Source organism: Halichoeres trimaculatus, unplaced genomic scaffold, assembly GCF_033239565.1.
Source record: "Halichoeres trimaculatus isolate MK-OKI-2021-1 unplaced genomic scaffold, fHalTri1.1 fHalTri1_scaffold_10, whole genome shotgun sequence".
Lineage (NCBI taxonomy): Eukaryota > Metazoa > Chordata > Actinopteri > Labriformes > Labridae > Halichoeres > Halichoeres trimaculatus.
In genome coordinates this window covers 37,770,780-37,790,718 of record NW_027437187.1, presented here as the reverse complement: position 1 = coordinate 37,790,718, position 19,939 = coordinate 37,770,780, and the positions used below count along the sequence as shown (strand labels likewise).

The 19,939-nt window shown below is 40.5% G+C and overlaps 1 protein-coding gene across 10 annotated transcripts in view; it reads right to left on the bottom strand.

Annotated features, from left to right (window-relative positions):
* LOC141796085 (pleckstrin homology domain-containing family A member 7-like) overlaps positions 1-19,939 on the bottom strand; it is a 200,321-nt gene that overhangs the window by 22,952 nt on the left and 157,430 nt on the right. For 5 of the 10 annotated variants that reach the window (XM_074676983.1, XM_074676984.1, XM_074676986.1 and 2 more), the window contains 7 exons: positions 11,111-11,292; positions 8,458-9,000; positions 7,768-8,323; positions 5,218-5,301; positions 2,933-3,178; positions 2,200-2,253; positions 276-359 (listed from right to left, as the gene is read on the bottom strand). In XM_074676983.1, coding sequence (XP_074533084.1) covers positions 276-359; positions 2,200-2,253; positions 2,933-3,178; positions 5,218-5,301; positions 7,768-8,323; positions 8,458-9,000; positions 11,111-11,292 — 1,749 coding nt within the window. Of the gene's footprint in view, positions 1-275; positions 360-2,199; positions 2,254-2,932; positions 3,179-5,217; positions 5,302-7,767; positions 8,324-8,457; positions 9,001-11,110; positions 11,293-18,341; positions 18,360-19,939 lie in introns of those variants that run through there. The other 5 variants (XM_074676994.1, XM_074676985.1, XM_074676987.1 and 2 more) reach the window with 5 other exon arrangements.

The window sequence follows — 19,939 nt, the reverse complement described above, 5'->3', positions numbered from 1 at the left end:
GGAGGAGGAGGAACAGGAGGAGCAGGAGGAGGAGGAGGGTGCAGGGATGACAGGTCAAAGGTCACGACAAGATGAGATGCTTGACTGTGGTGCTGGGAGCATCTAAAGCACACACTCACACACACTCACACACACACACAGACTTAACCCATGCACCCCTGACACTGAGGAGACATGCACAGGCTCTAAACACACACACACACACACACACACAGGTACTGCCTACAGACGCACACACACAGACGCACACACACACACAGACACGTCCAGCTTACGTTCATCAGAGGCCTGAGAGGCCCAGCAGTGCAGTGCAGTAGTAAACTGTGAACTGCGAGGATCAGGGGCTCTAGAGCTCTGATCTGGAGTCAGAATCACAAAAGACACAGAGCCGGGGTCACAAAACGGGGCCAGTTTGAAAACCAGTCAGTGTTAAAGTGGACTCAGAGTCCCCGCTCAGGAAAGCAGCCTGAGAGTTAGTGGGTTCAGTCAGAAACGTCAGGAACATTAGTCTGAGACAGAAAGAGGCTCCTGAGCAAAGTCTGAAGACCAGGAACCAGCATCCAGCACAGGTGGACCATAGGTGGATTCATCATGTTAGAGGGACAAACAGAAGCTGAGAGATCAGGACGTTTTGTGGATTTCAGGATTTCCTGACGGCACAGGTGAGAGGTTTTCTCTCTGAACGTGGAAAGATTGTTGCGCTGAATGAGGAAGGTCTCTTTCCTCAAAGATCCCGAGGGTTATGGGGAAAAAAGAGTCCAAAGCTGGTGGGTCAGACAAAAAACGATTCTAGACCCATAAATATATATATTTTAATCTCTTTTAAGGCTCAGCACAGACATGTACACTTAATTGCAAAATTTATGAAATTTCAACAAGTTGCAAAATTTGTCATAAATTTGAAAATTCAAAAAATTATAAATGTGCAAAAATTGCACAATATTTATATTATTGTTTTTTTTTATTATCATTATTATTTATTTTTTAACTATTATTATATTATTCTTATTGTTTTTTATTTTTCCATGTTTAATTTGCATTTTGTCCATTTCTTTTCTTTTCCTTCTTTTTTCCTTTTTTTTCCATTGGGGTTGGGGGATGGGGGGTGGTAGGGGGCAAGATTTTGGGTTAAAAAGAAAAACTACAAGTCATCAAATCACTGATTTTGTATCAGAAATAATAAACAAAATGTTTCACTTATTGGTAAAAAAAAAAAAAAGATTTCTCCACAAGTTTTTTTAAAAAAAGGAAAAAACCCAAGAAATTTCAAATTTCAAAAATTTGGTCAAATATCAAAAAATTCCTAAAAAAAAAAAAAAAAAATGAATAAAATAAAATAATTTTAAAAAAAAATCATTTAAAAATATGCTTAACTTTTTGAAAAATTAAAAAAAAAATCCTGCAGAATTTTCAAAAAGAACTTGAATAATTTGCAAAAAACTTGTAGAAATAAAAAAAAAATTATTTGCAAAAATTGTTTTCCAAAAATGTGGATTTTTTTTCTTAATTTGACAGGATATAAAAAAAATAAAATGAAATCTAAAATTTTCACAAAGCTTAAAAAAAAGCAAATATCTTGCAAAAATTAATAAGCTTTATTGCGAGAGGTGATGCATATTTAGTTTCATAAAATGTTAATGCATGATTTTATCTAGTGTCACAGGAAGTGACCATTTCCTCCACCTATCAACAGGCTGCTGTGTTTCTAGCTCCACCTTCTGGGTTGGATCGGTTTAGTCTGGTACCCCAACAGAAGGGAACCAGAAAGTGGGACGGTACGGGTCGGTGATTTAGGGATCTGTCCTGGTTTTAGTCAAAGGAACTGAACCGCTTGGTGGAAATGTGGCTTTGGTTGTTGGGGTCAGTCTGCAGCAGTAACAGCCTTAGTTTGGGTGGAGGATCTTCCTGTGTCATACAAGATCCTCTGTCTCTGCACAGGTGAGTTTTTTGATCTACCACTTCACTTTTTCCATCCCATAACCCTCAGGGTCTGTGAAGAAATCGTCTGACAGCTCAACGATCGTGTCACGTTCAGAGACAGAAAGCCTCTTTGCCTTCGCCATCCAGGGGTCAATTTCTTCTTTTCACATTTCCGATCTCGACTGACAAACATTTAAATATTTCCCTGATCTTCAGATTTTGCTCAGGAGTGTTTGAGCTGATCAACAGTTTGGGAACCAGGCCCGACTCTGTCCTCACCTTCAGGTCCAGATACTCCAAGTCCTTCTTCAGCTGCATGTAGGTGTCATCAGCCTGCAGGGGGACAAGCACGCGACAGCACGTTATCATGTGTCTCCACAGGAAGTCGTCAGTCCCTGTCTGCCTGGTCGGAGCGTCATGGCGTCAGCGTGGCGGGATGTGGACACGCAAGCGGGATCTGGTCAACATGCATGAGAGCCAACACACGCACACGTACAGAGACAACCTCTGCTGCTAACGCCCAGGCCCCTCAGAGGATCCTCAGACACCCACAAACAACAGACAGGGCGCAGGATGGGAGGGCGGGGCCTAACCGACCGACACAGCCACAAGCAGCAGCTCGCCAAAGCATGGGATGGCTCTGCGGACGCCGTGAGCAGCGCGACATGCGATGGACGACATCACCAGAAGCACAGGATGGAAACTGACCAGCGCAGACCAGGACATGGAGAGACGGCGGATGGATCGAGGCCAGAGCTCACGACGCCTGATGTCACGGCGAGGGAGCGTCGGTGGAGGTTGCCACTGATGCACGGAGGTTCGGCGGCTGATCGCTCACATTTAGGGCTATAAGTGTTTGAGGTCAGAAAAGTCTGAAACATAATCCTGACATGTTTCCCCCACAGCGCCCCCTGATGGAGACTCAACCAGGAGGCCTGACGCCCCCTAGTGACTGATTTGATTCAACGTTCAGTGGCAACCTCCAACCGCTCTGCAGCAGGCGGGCCCCCACCTGGGTGTTGCACGAGCCCAGGGCGGCAGAGAGGCCCACGTGGCCGAGGCAGGTCACGGGGGAGGGGCCGGAGCTGAGGAGGGGGCTGGTGCTGGAGGTGGTGCTGGCGGAGAGGAGGTGTCCGTGGTGGAGGGGCTCTTTGGGGCCGTTGAGGCGCTGCAGCTGGGTGAGCGTGTGCTGACGGGCCGAGGCCATCTTGGCCTGGTGGCGGCGCAGCTGGATGAGGAGCAGGGTGAGCTCCTCGGGCTGAGCGGGACAGCAGATTGGACATGAGCGCAGTGAACGCCAGCGAAACCTGCTGCTAGCGGCGCCACAGAAACACTCTGACGTAGAGCTGCAGCACATAGACTCACAGCCTCAGAAAGATCTAGATCTGTCACTCCCTGTCAACACTCTGGGCCTGATGCACTCCTGGTGCTGATCCCTAAATGTTTGAGAGTGGGAACTTTCTGGAAGCAAGAGGAACAGCCACACCACTGACACATTAAAGGGACAGTCCGTGTTGAACTCACTGTGAACGGCTGAAGCAGTGAAAACTATGACTCTGAAATCTCTTTGCATAGAGCTACGGTGGCTGAGAAGATCAAACCAAACTTATAAAGTTTGAAACAATTTTACAAACTTGAAAAAAATTGTCATTTTACTATTTTTTTTTTTTTACAGTTTTTAGGAACAAGTTAGTAGTTACTAACTACCTGTAAATTGTAATGAGATTACTTCACCTCTGGTTAATTTACTTTTAATGCCCAAACTTTACCACCAAGAGACAAGGACAAACATCATGACCCGTTCATCACTTCATTTTGAGTAAACAACGTCTCTTCAGCCTTTCCACAGTCACAACTCGGTCTCCATGGAAACGATGCCCAGACAAACACACAGGCAGGATGCTTGTAAGCGCCACCAACTGGCAAAAATGGGGTAACACGGGAAAGCACGTTCCTAAAGTTTAGTAAAGAAATGTAGTTACCAATACACCAGGCTACTAACTTGTTTTTAATGTAAACAATAATAATTTCTTATTTTTCTGTAGTTCTTCAAATTTCAAATTTCATATTCTTATTTTTATTGTATTACTATTCTATTTTTTCATTGTTTTTGCATTTATTTCACTTTTTCTGTGATCTGCTGTGGCAAAAAAATGTCCCTATTAGAGGATCAATAAAAGAATATCCAACTGCTAATGTGTTATTTTACATCATTACCCACATTAGTAATATCATTACTGTAATCCATTACTTTGTTAAACCCCCCACACTGGAGGAAACAGAAGGACCAGATTTGAGGGATTTTTGCGCAGAGTGATGGGCGCTTGGTCCAACTGTTGCCTTCGTGTTGCTTAAAAATTCCAGCAAACGTCTACACAAAAAGCAAACCAAGTTTTTTGGCTAAAGTTGGTTCGAAAAAAAAGACAAAATATAATGTACTCACATTAAGATTTTTTAAAACTCGTATAAACTCCATAAATCTATGTTCAAGTTCAGCATTTAGTGCATTCCCTCTCCATCTAAATTCTGAATTTTTAAAAATTATTTTGTCCTTTGTACTAGTGTTTTACTAATTTATTTTATTTATTTATTTATCTATTTATTCATTTCATTTATTTTATTTTTTTATTTATTAAGTTAATAATTTATTTTTTATCAATTAATTATTTTATAAATTGATATATAAATGTATTTAATTTTTCATTTATTTATTTGTTAGCAATACATTATTTTATTAATTGATTGATTAATTTACTTAAATATCTTTTTTATTTATTTATTTATTTTTTTTTTTAATTTAATTTTTTATTTATTTATTTATTTATTTATTTATTTATTTATTTAATTTTTTTATTTATATATATATTTATTTATTTATTTATTGGGTTATTTATTGAGCGGTTTTATGCCTTTGGATAGATTGAATAGAGGAGGAAACAGAGACCGGGAAGCGCCAGAGCCTGGGTTTGAACTGGGACCACCCAAGCGAGAGCAAACCTCATGGAACGCCACCTCACCTCTTGGCCATCAGCGCTCCACATTAAGTTTTTCTTTTATTGTAAAAAAGTTTTTGTAAATGTGAATTTGTCTGAAGTTTGTAAAAGTATTTCAAACTTTGTCATTAAGTTTGAACCTCCCAGCCACCGTAGAGTTCTCCCACCTGAGTCACTCAGCTCCAAACTATCCCCTTAAATTTCTGCTCAAAGTTACAAAAGGAGAAAAAAAAACACACTCATCCATGCCTGAAATCAAAATGTTCATACGAAGTGTGTGTTTGTTTTATGTGTTGGGACGTACCGTTTTGCCGTGGAGACTCGGCGCGCTGACGGTGTGCGTCATGTATCCAGACGCAGGCATGGACCGTCTCTCGATAGTAGCAGCCTGAAGACACAGAGAATAACAGGAATAATAAACGTCACAGAGAAAACCTACCCTGAGCCTCCAGCTCTAAAAACACGCCTGTCTCACATGACCTTGATAAGAGAAATCTTTTGTTATCCCCGGGCAGAACGAGCCGCTGCTGGTTGTAGCCGAGTGGGCGTACATTTGCATATTTGTGGGTTTTTCACTCACTAAATGTGAAATGCAAATGCAGGATAATGGAGCTGCTAATTTATATCTGTTTGTGCAAATGTGACAAATGCCTCTTATTCAATGTGTGCATTAAACATTTCATTTACATTCCCCACGGTGTGTGTGTGTGTTTGTGTGTGTGTGTGTGTGTGTGTGAGCGTCTGCAGAGGCCGTCGAGGGTTTTCACTGAGTCGCTGCATTGAGGATGTGTCTGCTGCTGCAGCCTGTGGCACTAAAACAATTATTCTGTTCAGTGGAGCACGGTCCCAGCATCCAGCCCTCACTGTCACAAAGACTGACGCCGATCTGGAAGAGAAACACTCACTCTGATGTTTCCCACTTGACTTTTTGGAAAACACGTCCTGATGGTACAAACAACAAGCGATAGGATCCAGTATTCATATGATACATGTAGCAGAGCGCAGCAACAGTTCACTGCAACAAGTGGAATCCAGGCAGGTGTATGACAGAAACATGAAGACGTCAATCATTTAACATTTAGTTGAACTAAATCTTCATCCCATCTGTCAATAAAGCCTGCCACCGCTCTACTTCACCTCCTACAACATCAACAGCCCACCAACTTTCCATGCACCTGTGGCTAACCTCAAGTTTTACAGCCCTGGGAAGATAGCTACATCTACAAAGAGACATTTTTTTTTAATGTTTCAATGTTCAATTTTATTTCTAAAAGAAAATGAGCATATTTTACAAATTTGAGAAAAGGCAAAAATTTTTAGCATAATTTTTCCATTCAAAAATGTTTAAATACTTCTGCAAATTTTGGGAATTTTTTTGTAGATTTGTAAAGATTTTTTGACAATGTTCAAATATAGAATTTTTTTTTACATTTTTTTTTAAGATTTTGCAAATCTTTAAAATTTGCAATATCAACTTTTTGGAATTTCTGCAAATACTTTTTGTCATTTTATTTTTTTAAACTTAGCAAATTATAAACATCCGTCCAACTTTTTGAAAATTAAGCAAATGTTTAAATTTAATTTTTCTTTATTTGTTTTAAACTTCATAATAGAAAAATGGCAAATTTTCAAAATGTATTATTTTCCCAATTTTTGCAACAAATGACCAAATCTGTGAAAAGATAAATCTGCAAGGATATACAAATTAAAAAATGAAAAATAGGAGTTGAGTTGAGCAATATAATCCATATGTTATCAAATCACTAATTATTTCAAAATTTGCAAAATTAAAAAAATATGTGAGTGTTTGGTTGCAAAGACAATCAAATTTTTGAAATTTCAAAATTGTTTAAAATTTTTGCTTTTTTCATTTCTCAAGGTATTTGCGTTTTTTTTTTTTAATTTATCTGCGAATTTTTGTAATTTAATTTTTTTTTACTTTTTTTTTTTTACAAAAAAAAACAAAATTTTTGGAATATTTGAAAATTATTGAACTTTTTGCAAGTTTCATTGTTCTTTAGTTCCTAAAAACTATGAATCTTAATTCCTTTTTTTATTTAAAAAAAAAAAAAAGATTTTTTTAAAAAAATATTTATGCAAATTAATTGTTTTTCTGCCACTTTTTGCACATTATACAAATTTCATATTTTTTTTAATTTTGAGTCTTTTCAACAGTTCAACTTTTAGAAAAAAATTGCATCTTATTCAATGTCATAAATTTTGCAAACTTATGACATTACTTTTTACTCTTTTCTATTTATATTTTTCAAATAAAAAAAAAAACCTTAGACATCACAAAAGAACTTCTTCTTTAATCATTCTCTAGATTTTTACTGTGTAAAAAGGTGTTGTTTGGTCGTTAAGACCCTCGTGTTACTTGACCAACCATCACCTCACAGCCGTTCTGTTGCCAAACTGTAAAATGGTCTTCATACATTTTAAGCCAAACATAAAACATAAACAAATGCTGAAATTTCAGATTTCATTTAGGAATTTTCACTTCGACATGTCAAATATTGATCCTGATTGGACGACACTCTGAAAAACAGAAGCTAACTCTCAGTGGCTTCATGTTAAGCCCCTCCCCTCAGGAAATCAGTCATCTCTTAAAGGGACAGCAACATCTCCACAGAACATTTGAGCTTCTTCAGCGCTAATAAAGAAAAACACCCTCTTCATCTGCGAACAATAAAAACTTCAATAATCTGTCATTTTTTGTTTTTTCCTGCAGCGCTGTGTGTGAGCTCCTCTCTGCAGAGTGTGAGTAAACTTTGAAGAACTGAGCGCGCTCTGTAAAAATGAACGCCTTCAACCAAACTGCAGCATCAGCTACTTCCAAAATAAACATTTTTACCTTGAGCATCTGAGATTTGCTCCTGCGAGGGGAGACGGTGAAGGGGATGTCCACCACAGACCGGTCCCCCACGGGTCTGACCGTCACCCTCTCAGCCGGTGTGTGCGGCCGGCGTGTAGGCGACAGGGTTCTGCTGAAACCCGGCGGTGGACCAGGCGGGGGGATGTCTGCAGAAGAAGGCGGCACCGACACGCAGCGGGGAGCGCCTTCAGGCTTGGGTGCAGACATGGAGGGTGGCACAGTCGATGGCGGGCGGGGGCCGAACGGGTAATCCGGGGCCGGGGTGTACAGCGGCGCCGTGGGGCTGCCGTGGCGGAACTGGTGTCGCTGCTGCCACTCGTACAGCTGCCACACGGTGTTGGACGCCGGGCCGCCCTGCTCGGGGGTGAGGCGGAAGTGGCTGAGGCGGTCCTGGGCGTACTTGTACTCGCCGAGCCGGGCGGGGAGGGGGCTCTGGCGAGGGGTCTTTGGCAGGGTCTGGTAGGAGTCCAGGGTGCTGAACTTGTGCTGGGTGGGGGGTGTGCGGCGAGGGAGCGTGTTCTCTCTGGATGGAGGGCTGTGAGGAGGAAACAGGAGCAGAGGGAACGCTGTAACCATGGCAACACTTCACACCGGGCTGCAGGCGCCCAACGACCCACTGAGCCCCAGACGCCACCAGTACCACATCTGACTCTGCTGGCAGTGACTTACCCCTTGTGCTCGGCCTTCTGGACCTGGACCCACTGCTCCACCTGCTCCAGCGTGCTCCTCCTGTGCACCTGCTTGTACGTGTCAGCAGGGGGCGCTGCCGGCGCCCTCTGATACGTCCCTGCTGCGATCCCATTGGGCTCCAGGATGGGACTGGGCGTGGACACCAGCCCGTTCCTCGTGCAGACACTGGAGGGCAGCGTGGAGGCGGCTCTCGACGGCGCCCTGGATGGAACCCTGGACACGGGCGCCGAGGCCGACACCTGGTCTGACAGCGGGAGCGTGGAGGGGGCGGGGTTAGAGGGGAGGGAGGTGTGCGTGTCCATTTCCAGGGCGGTGCTTCCTATGGTGATGGTGGCGGGGGAGTCTTTGTGGAAGCTGCAGCGGTCGTCGGCGTCGCGCTGGATGGGCTCCAGGAGGACCTCGTGGACGATGGGTCTGATGGCGTCACAGTCCGGGGTTTTGGTCTTGTGGTGGTTCACGTGGTTGGTCTGGGGGACTGCTTGCTGCTGCAACATGTGCAGCTTGTCGAAGTTGTCTGCAGGTCTAAAGAGAGAGGAGATGAGGTCAGTCTGAGGCGTGTAACGGGTGAAAAGCCGTTTGGAGGCCGCTCTGAGCCGACTCTCCTTTCTTTCATTCATGAAGAGCTGGAGCAGTCTTCTGGGATTCCCCCCGCTCCAAAAATAAAAAAGTGTCAGAGCAGCGCTGGGGCGTCTGAGGCTGCCGCTGACTGATGGGAGGTGTTTGATCTGTGCCACCTCCCGCCGTCAGCACATGAATAAAACATGGAGAGAGTGGCTGCCTGTTCAAAGCAGCGTTTCCTGACATCAGAGCGCGCTCTCTGAGGCAAACGTAAAAACAGAAATGCAGAGCCCGCCGGACTGAGACAGATCTGCTGGAGCTGTAAACACAACAGATGTTTTTCCAGGAGTCAGAGACAAAAAAAGATCAACCCTCTGTGGGGAGGCTGGGTTTATAGTTTTTACTACAGAGTTTGCTATCCTGTAGCAAATACTTGATTCTGATTGGTTAAAGAAAAGAAAACGTCAATAACGAGGTTACATTAGAAAGCTGATGATAATAACTTCTAATCCAACGATCTTCAACCTGTGGCTTTGCAGTGGCTCCTTGTAGCTTTAAAAAAATATTATTGATATATTTTTTTTATTTTTCTTACAGAGGGTGTTGATGATTAAAGACATCGACACCGGATAAAATCATGCGTTAACATTTTGCTGAACTACGCATGCATCAACTCTTCATCAACACCATCCAACTTTCCATGCACCTGTGGCTAACCTCAAGTTTTAAAGATAACTAAAGATAACTAATTCTACAAAAACTATCTGGAGACAAATACAGATTTTAAAAACAGGAGTTAGGAATATAATCAAATTCAATACTTATTTCAAAATTTAAGGAATAATTTAAATAAATAGATTTCAATTTTTTAAATATTTTGGACATTTGAAAATTTTTCAAAATTTTTGTGAAGTTTTTAAATTTCTTTTTTGTGATTTTGTAAATAATTAAAATTTTGCAAATTTATTAATTTCAGTTTTGACTTTTTTTGGGGACATTTTAAACTGTTCAAAAATGTTGTGTAGCTTTTATATTTCCAATTTTGGGGATTTTTGTAAAAAAAATGGCAAATTTTGTAAATTTCAACTTTTTAAAAAAAGTTTTAGAAGTTAAAATACAACCTTTAATTATTTTGCAATATGTTTGCAATTTTTTAAAAATGTTTAATTTCAGCAATTTTTTGCAAACTATTTAGATTCATTTTTTAATTTACCACAAAATGAAGTTTTTACATTTTTTTATTTTTTTTTAAGTGAAGACAAAAATCCAACCTTTGATAATTTTGCAAGATTTTTGCAATTATTTAAGTTTTTTTTATTTCAGCAATTTTTTTGCAAACTGTTCAAAGTCCTTTTTTTTAAATTTACCACTTATTGAAGATTTTATATTTTTTGAATGTTTAGCAAAAAAAATTTCAAAACAACTTTTTGGCAGATTGTTTTTAACTTTCAATATTTGGGGGAATTTTGGCGAATTTTTGCAATTTTTTTTATTTTATTCCTTAAAAATTAAAAAAAAAAAAAAAACAATCTTTGAAATTTCAATTTTTTCAAATTGTTTTGCTACTTATTGTTATTTCATGAATTTGGAAATTTCTTACCTTTATGAAATTATTTTTTCTAAATATTTGCAAATTTATTAGGAAAAAAACTGAGACATTACATGTATAATTTTATAAACAAAAAACTTTTAATTTCAAAATTTTGATAATTTTTGCAGCCCTAATGAAAAGTCATAATTTTTCAACATTAATTAATTTTTAATAAGTTAGAAAATGTTCCTTTTCCTTTTTTTTAAATATTTGCAAATTTGTTGAAAATAAAAAAAACTAAGAAACCACATGTACAATTTTAAAAACACAAAAAACTTTTCATTTAGATAATTATTTACCATATTTTTACCATGTTTAGAATTTTATTCACTTGTTTGTCTTTTTTTGTGTGTCTCCTGGATGACTTAAATCCAGGTGAGCTGAAAGTAAAGGCTGCAGACCCCTCCTCATGTGTTCAGCCTGAGTTAGATGCTTGTGTGTGTGTGTGTTTGTGTTTGGGTGTGTGTGTGTGTGTGTGCATACCTGATGAGTGTATCCGTGTTGTTTTGCATCAGCGTAGCCTGGTTCATCGCCCTCAGCCAGGTGTTCATGTCCTCCAGGGTGTCAGCGCTGAAGTAATACGTCCTCATCCCAGTGTGCTCCGCCTGCGAGCCAATCACAGAGCTCTGCTTGTAAATGTACGAGCGCATACCGGTGTGGCTAGCCTACAGGGCGAGAAAGAGGAGGCTGGGTCAGAGTCTGGGCCCAGAGACGGCGCTCCAGGTCAGAGGGACGGGGAGATGTCATGCTGTCTGACAGGAGAAACAACAACAAGGGCCACACAGGAGAGCCAACGCAGGAAACCACAGGAGAGGAACAGACAGAGAGCCAGCCAGGACGACCAACAAGCCACGGATACTTTGGAGCATGGAGCAAATGAGCGTCAGAGAAAAGGACCACAAACTCTCCACAAACCTGCTGGATCCTTCAATTACAGCCTGGAAACCAGCTGACGACAAACTGCAACACTCTCAGGGCGCTGGTTCTGCTTTTCCCTGAGCGTGTGTCAAATAAAGAGGATCAGAGCCTGTCAGCGTGAGCCGCTCTGCACAGGCAGAGTGAAATGTAAGCCTGATTAGGTCCCTCTCAGAGACAGCGGGTTGTTCTCCATCATTACAGCACCCAGCTCCTGACAGACGGGCTCAAACTTAGGATGGATATTTCTTTGTTTGCACACTAAACAGGTAATTAGTCCAGTGATCTCACACACCGACTCCTCTCTGCAGCAACAAGAGAATCAGGAAAACACTGAAGCTAGTCGCAGCTGCAGAAGTGACGAGTCCAAAACACGACTCTCTGTGTTATTTTTAATTTGACCAAAGTAAACCAGCTAGAGTTGAAGAGTTTGAGGTCTCCATCCTCACAAACACAAAGCCCATCATCACCTGACTGCTACTTTATGCTAACCACTGTTTTCAAGCCTCTCAGTCTGTTATTTCACTGTTAAAGCCCCAAACACTCATCAGCTCCTTCAACAGCCGCTGCTTTCAGACCACAACAGATGAACTCATCCACCAACAGCAGAGAGAGAAGAGAAAGAAGTTTGGGATTTGATAGATATAATTCAGAGGTCTGTGAAAAGATGAGGATGTTTGAATCAGACAGCAGCGCCACCTTCTGGCCTACGCTTTGAAACGTGACAACAAGCTAACTCTGTCAGTGTGTAGCGTAGTTTAGCAGCTGCTATATTTCTCTCTCCTCACAGCCCGGTGCTCTGAGACGTGTCTGTAACGTGTAACGTTAGTGAATCCTGGTTCTGTCCTACCAGAGCTCATCTACCAACTCCAACCTCACCAAGCAGAGCTAACGTAACCTGGCTCTTCATTTTATTGATAGACTCTCAAGTTTGAACAGACCACTGCAGAATAACTGCTGACTGTGGGTTGGAGACAACATTAGCACAAACACATTAACCTGGGTTTAGCATTTAGCTTGTGTTTTAGCCTTTAGCCTGAGTGTTTTAGCCTTTAGCTTATGTTTTAACCTTTGGCAAGTGTTCAAGGCTTTTAGCAAGTGTTTAAGCTTTTTGCTTGTGCTTTAGCCTTTAGCTAGTGTTTTAGCTTTTACCTAGTGTTTAAGCTTCTAGCTAGTGAAAAGCTTCTAGCTAGTGATAAGCTTACGGCTAGTGTTTAAGATTTTAGCTTATGCTTAAGCCTTCAGCTCCTATTTAAGCCTATACCTGGTGTTTTAAGTCTTTCCCTAGTGTTTAAGTGTTTAGCTTGTTTTTTAGCCTATAGCTAGTGTTGAAGCCTTTAGCTCCTGTTTAGCCCTTAGCAAGTGTTTAAGCTTTTAGCTTGTGTTTGAGGCCTCAGCTAGTGTTCAAGCTTTTAGTGAGTGTTAAAGGCTTTTAGCTTTGATTTTAGCCTTTAGCTAGTGTTTTAGAGCTTTTAACTAGTGTTTAAGACATTAGCTAGTGTTTAAGCAATTAGCTAGTGTTTAAGCTTTTAGCTAGTGTTTAAGTCTTTAGCTTTGCTGTAGCCTCTAGCTAGCGTTTCAGCCCTTAACAAGTGTTTAAGCTTTTTACTTGTTGTTTAGCATTTAGCTTGTGTTTTAGCCTCCAGCTAGTGTTCAAGCTTTTAGCGAGTGTTGAAGATTTTTAGCTAATATTCAAGCTTTTAGCTTTAGATTTGTGCTAGTGTTTTAGGCTTTAATTAGTGTTTTAGCCTTTAGCTAGTGTTTAACCTTTTAGCTAGTGATAAGCTTTTGGCTGGTGTTTCAGTCCTTTAGCTACTGTATAAGTCTTTAGCTTGTTTTTAATCTAAAGCTAGTGTTAAAGCCTTAAGCTCCTGTTTAGCCTTTAACTAGTGTTTAGCTCTTAGCTTGTGTTTAAGCCTTTAGCTTGTGTTCTTGCCTTTAGCTATTGTTTAAGCCTTACGCTTGTGTTTCAGCCTTCAGCCCGTGTTGTAGCATTAGCTGGTGTTTTAGCCCTTTGCCTGTATTTTTGACTTTAGCTTCTGTTTTATACTCTAACCTTTGTTTTAGCCTTTAGGTCGTGTTTTGGCCTTTAGCCTGTCAGTAGCATTTAGCACATGTTCTATCTTAAGCTCATGTTTTCAGTTATAAGTCTATGTTTTTATCACTAATTTTTGTGTTTTAGCCTGTAGCTCATGTTTTATCCTTTAGCCTGTGTTGTAGCCTTTAGCTCATTTTTCAGCCTGTAGCTTTTATTTTGCCTTTAGCTCCTTTTTTACACCTGTATCTCAGTTTAAACCTCTGGCTTGTGTTTTAGCCTTTAGCTCATGTTTTAGCCTTTAGCACATGTTTTACCTCTGTTACTGTCACTGTGTTGTAGCCTTTTGCTTGTGCTTTATCTTAAGCACGTTATTTTTTTTTCTGGCCGTGCTTTAGCCTTTGGCCCGGGTTTTAGCCTTTAGCTCGTGCTCTTTCACTCTCCTGTTTAGCTTTCTTCTGCTCTGACGTCCTTCCTGTTTTTGTCAGTCCAGCTCCAGTGTCGACCATAGTTACAGAATAAATCCAACATAAATCAGTCAATGTGCCGTTAGTGGAGCTGTGATTCAGAGGAAAAGTTTGAGCTGTTTCCTCCTCAGCGATCATCCTGTTTTCACCGATCAGCCTAATCTTCAGGGACTCCAGCAGCAGTGAATCTGGAGTCTCTGCGTCTCCTGCTTCTGTCTCCGCTCACGCTGTTTTTACAGGAGAAGCCTTGAGATCTTCACTCTCTGATAATTTATGCTCCTGCTTCTCAACCTTGTTTTTTTTTTTTAACCATGCAGGAAATATCTCCTCAAGGTTAGGCAAACTCTCTCAAACACAACAAACCTGACACCAGTTCACGCTCAGGTTCATCACTCTCAGCTGTTCTTCATTAGCAGCCTTTAAGTGTTGGGATCCTTGATAAAAAGTGTCCTTGTTGTGAAAGTGGGTTATTAGAGCCCCTTTAACGTCCTACTTTCCTTTTCTTTCCCTCCTTCCTTCCTCCCGGTGTCTCTGCGGTGAGACAGAAGACAAACGAGCGGGCGCACTCCACAACAGATGCATGCAAATGAAGACCAATTAAAGCTTAAATCTTCCCTCGCCTAATTTACCCTCTGAATAATGAATGTGGGATAAATAGAGTGTGTGTGATTGTTGTGCTGGGATCCACTGCGGCTCTAACCTGATCACATCGCTGTGATGTCATGGTTTGGTTTATGCTGATGACAGAAGCGTGATTCCTCAGCCGTTTGGCGCCCTGTCTGCAGGAATCACTCAGAGGCGTGTGCGGTCCAGTGTGCGCTAAACAAGCTCATGAATTATGCAGATCAGACTGTCACTTCTGCAGCTCGCTCCCTGTTAACTGTGAACTCTGCATAAACCCAACACACAGATCCAGACCTGTGCACAAACAAATATGTGTGCTCGCTGTGCCTCCTCCGACCAGCTCCTTCAGAGGCTGCTGCTCCTTTCCTCTCTTATCAAGAAACACAGACTTCATGTTCTCACTCCTGACGCTCTTCATCCAGGTTTAGATCTGTCATCAAACCAAACTGATTAAAAGTTTTCAAACTACTTCACAGATCTTAAACTTTTCCCACCATTGAGCTGAAGCTCTAAAATCAGCCGTCGTCCATGAATCCAACAGCTGCAGACTTTTTCTATGACGCCTCTGAAAGTGTCCGTAAACATGAACGTTGATGAGAACTGTCTGTCATCCAGCTCGTTCTCCGTTTCCTGAACACCTGCTCAGCTGTGAAGTGCAACCAGCTGGGCTCTCCACTGTGGAGAGAACGGCCTTGTGGGTATTGTATGCTGAGGACGTAGTCTGACAGGTTGGGAAGTGAGTCCCTGTTGTGGGACTGAGAGAAAGTGTGTACATGAAGAGCACCGGGATTTTGATGAGTCATGCTTTCCATGGGTTCACTGTAAAAAAAAAAATCACTGTTGAATAAAAAATACTGGCAGCAGAGAGGTACAGTTATCTCCTGTTGTTTTACAAAGCATGTAAAATTATTTATCTTTACAGTGTAATACTGCAAAGTGGATTATAGTATATGAATGTAAAACCTGCCAACCCTGCTGCCAGTATTTACTGTTGTTTTAAAGCAGAATAAATTTTTTGTGATGGTGTCTGTGCTCCACATGACACTGATTGACTCTCTTTGGTCCACATGGCACTGGTCTGCTGTCCATGCTTCACATGACACTGCCTGACTGTCTCTGCTGCACATAGAACGGACAAGCTGTCTGTGCAACACATTGCCTGGACCAGTTATCTGTGCTCTAAATGGCACAGACCAGCTGTTTGTGCTCTATACGACACAGACCAGCTGTCTGTGCTCTACATAGCACAGACCAGCTGTATGTGCACCATGTGGCACAGACCAGCTGTCTCTGCTCTACATGGCACACACCAGCTCTCTGTGCAACACATTGCCCGGACCAGTTGTCTGTGCTCTATATGGCACAGACCAGCTGTCTCTGCTCTACATGGCACAGACCAGCTGCCTGTGCAACATTTTGCATGGACCAGTTTTCTTTGCTCTGTATGGCACAGATCAGCTGTCTGTGCGCTACATGGCACAGACTGGCTGTATGAGCTCCATATGGCACGGACCAGCTGTCTTTGCTCCACATGGTACTAACCGGCTGTCTGTGCAACACAGTGCACTGACCAGCTGTATGTGCTCTACATGGCACAGACTGGCTGTATTTGCTCCACATGGCGCGGACTGGATGTCTTTGCAACACAATGCACTGACCAGCTGTCTGTGCTCTACATGACACAGATCAGCTGTATGTGCTCTATATGGCATAAACCAGCTGTCTGTGCTCCACATGGCATAAACACACCCTCTGCGCTTCACATGGCATGAACCATGTACACAATTATTTTTACAATGTTATCACAAATTCTTAAAAAGAGAAATAGATAGAGTGAGTTTTGTTTTTCACTGTTTCTTTTCAGTTAACTTTAAAATACCACTACAGGGACAGTAGTTTAATTAGACCACAGACAGCTGGTCTGTTTTTTGAAATATTTTCTGAATTTTTTGAAGTTTTTTTTATTTCAAATTTTTTGACATTTTTTTCGAATTGAAAATTAAAAAAAAAAATTTTGAATTTCTGCAAGTTGATGCAAATTGTTAAAAAAAATATATTTTTTGAAAACATTTTGCAAATCTTTGAAATTTTTACAATTTTTAAAAAGTCAAGCAAATTTTTGATATTGCTATTTTTCATTTTTTAAAAAAGTTATGCAATTATTTTTGATTTCTTTTAAACAAATTTTCCAATTTAAAAACAGTACATTTTATGGATGATTTTGCAAATTTCAAAACTTTTTGAACTTCTTCAAATTTTGCCAAAAATTTTCTTTTTATTTTCGATAAAGGAACAATTTGGACATTTGGACAAAAATGCTATTTTTTCCTGATTTTTTTGGATTTTTTTTTAATTTAATTTTTTTTTTACATTTTTCCGAATTCAAAAATTTCTGGGGTAAATAACCCTTTTTGAATTTCTGAGAGTGGTTGCAAATTGTTAAAGTTTATTTTATTGAAAACACTTTGCAAAACATTGCAATTTTTATAATTTTTTCAAAAGTCAAGCAAACTTTAGATATTACAATTTTTTTCCGATTTTTTTTTAATTTTCCAAAAAATAAAAAATAAAAAATTCTGATGATTTTGCAAATTTCTAAATTTTTTGAACTTCTTCAAATTTTGCCATAAAATGAAATTCTATTCCTGAAAAAAGGGACATTTATGAATTTGCTCAAATTTTTAGGACATTTTTAAAAAATTTAATGAATTCCTGAAAAAGCAATATTTAATTTTTAGCAAATTTCTAAAATTCGGAGAATTTTTTTTTTGCAAGTTTTGGCCCTTCTTTTTTCAATTGCAAAGTTTTAAAATTAAAAAAAAAATTGCAAAATGTTCAACTTATTGAAATGTTATAAATTATGCAAATTACCTAAATGTATGACATCACATTTCTTGTTTTATTTTCAAACTTGCAAATTTGTTAAAAGTTAAAAACTTGGACATCACTTTTTCAATTTTCAATTTTATAAACACAAAAAACTTCTTGTGTACATCATTGTGTACCAAATTTTTACTCTGGATAGAATTTTACAGTCTGTTTTGTCTTTATTGTGAAGATAAAGTAGATTTTGTGTCTCCTGAACGACTTTAATCCAGGTGAGCTGAGGAAAAATGGCTCCTATGAAAGTAAAGGTTACAGACCCCTGTGGTAAGGTAATACTCAGCTTAATTCACAGCTGGAGGAGTTGAAGTTGGGGGGCTATCAAGGAGAGATACAGATGTTTGAGTTTAACAACGCCTGGTGAAGCTGCCTGAATCTGCTCCTCTGAGTTTGTTTCTCCGCTCTTCATTTCTGCAAAGTAACATGACGTAGTGCACAGACTTTCTCCAGGCTGTCAGAAAACTGCATGCTGGTACGGTGGATGTGACAGATGGAGGACGGCACAAAGATGAGCGATAAGCCCCACACCAGATAAGCAGAGTAGAGAGATTCATACTGCGATAAGGAGGACAGAGAGGAGAGGACAGGAGGAGGAGGAGGAGTTAAAAATGAAACTCACAGCACGACACAACCACATCAGCCACAAAGACGCGCTACTGTCGTTAAACATGCATCAAAAACAGAAATATACACAGCTGCTGTATATTCTGACAGGTTTGGACCCAGAGAAGCCACACCCACAACAAGGATACCAAACAGGTGGCGGGCAGAGCACAGGAAGGGAGAGTACCTATTTTATGGGAGGACTGTCACCGGACCACGCGACACGCTCACAGGGACGGGAGGAAGTCCCGGTCGGGCAGCCAACCAATTGGAACAAGAGAGGGGGAGAGGGTTTGGTGAGTGATGGGAGGAGGTGGGAGGAGGAGGGGGGAGGAGGGGAAGGCTGGCAGAGCCTGCAGGGTTTAGGTCAATTTGGTAGTGAGTGGGTGAGGCGTGTTCACAATCACACATGGAAAGTTTATCAGCCTCCTCGCTCCGAGCGTGAGAGAGGCTTCGCTCCCGTCCAGAGGAGGTGTCTCAGTGAGCACAACGACAATCAGCGGGAGGAGACGTCACTACAGCAGCTGCTGAACGCTGCTCCAAGCTGCCTGAACCCCAGCTGATGGGGGACAGTGACATGTTTTACTTACCATCAGTTAAAGACTGCAGTAACTGGCTGAGGGCATTTTGAATCATTTTGCAGGAAACTGAAAACTCAGATACTAAAACTTGATGACATGTTGTTATTGATTTTCCCTCTCTTCAAGATATCTGACTAATCCTATCACAGGTTATTACTAAATGCTACGTCTTAGCTTCCTGATCGGGTCGAGCAGTTTATCAGAGAGAAGAGAGATCTGTGTTTTTCTCTGCTGAAAACGATTTCTGTGATTAATTTTGTAGTGATGGTGGACACTGGAGCCTAACTGTCAGACAGAAAAAGGACAGAAGAGAAGAAGAAAGAGAAACAGGAGAGAGATAGAGCACGAGCTAAAGGCTAATACAGGAGCTAAAGACTAAAACACAGGCATTAGGCTAAAACACAACCTAAAGACTAAAACATGAGCTAAAGGATAAAAAAACAGGCTAAAAGATAAAACACGAGCTTAAAGCAAAAACATGAGCTAAAGGCTAAAACATGAGTTACATGCTAAAATGTGAGCTAAAGGGTAAACCACAAGTTAGAGGCTAAAAAAAAAGTTAAAAGCTAAAACATGAGTTAAAGGCTAAATCACATTAATGAAAAATTAGCTTAAGGCTTAAACACAAGCTAAAGACTAAAAAATATGGCTAATACATGGGTTTCCAAATTAAGGGTTGGGGCCCCTTAGGAGGTCACAAGTTCCTGTTTTAACCTTTAGCAAAACACAAGCTGAAAGCTAAAACACAAACGCAATAAAGGCTAAAACCTTGAGCCTTTGTTATTTTTGTGTAATAGCCTGTAATTCATTGTTTTAGCCTTTAGCTTGTGTTATTAAGCCTTTTGCTAATGTTTAAGCTTTTAGCTCAAGATATATTTTTAGCTATTCTTTAAGCTATTAGCTTGTGTTGTAGCCTTTAGATAGTGTTTTAGCTAATGTTTAAGTCTTTGTCTTGTTTTCTAGCCTTTAGCTTGTGTTCTTGCCTTTAGCTTCTGTGTTTTAGCCTTTAGCTATTGTGTAAAGTCTTTAGCTTGTGCTTTAGCCTTTAGCTTCTTGTCTTGCCTTTAGATAGTGTTTAAGCCTTAAGCTTGTGTTTTAGCCTTAGCCTGTGTTCTAGCCCTTAGCCGGTATTTTTTTTACTTTAGTTTGTGTTTTATACTCTTGTCTGTGTTTTAGCCTTTAGGTCTTATTTTAGCATTTAGCC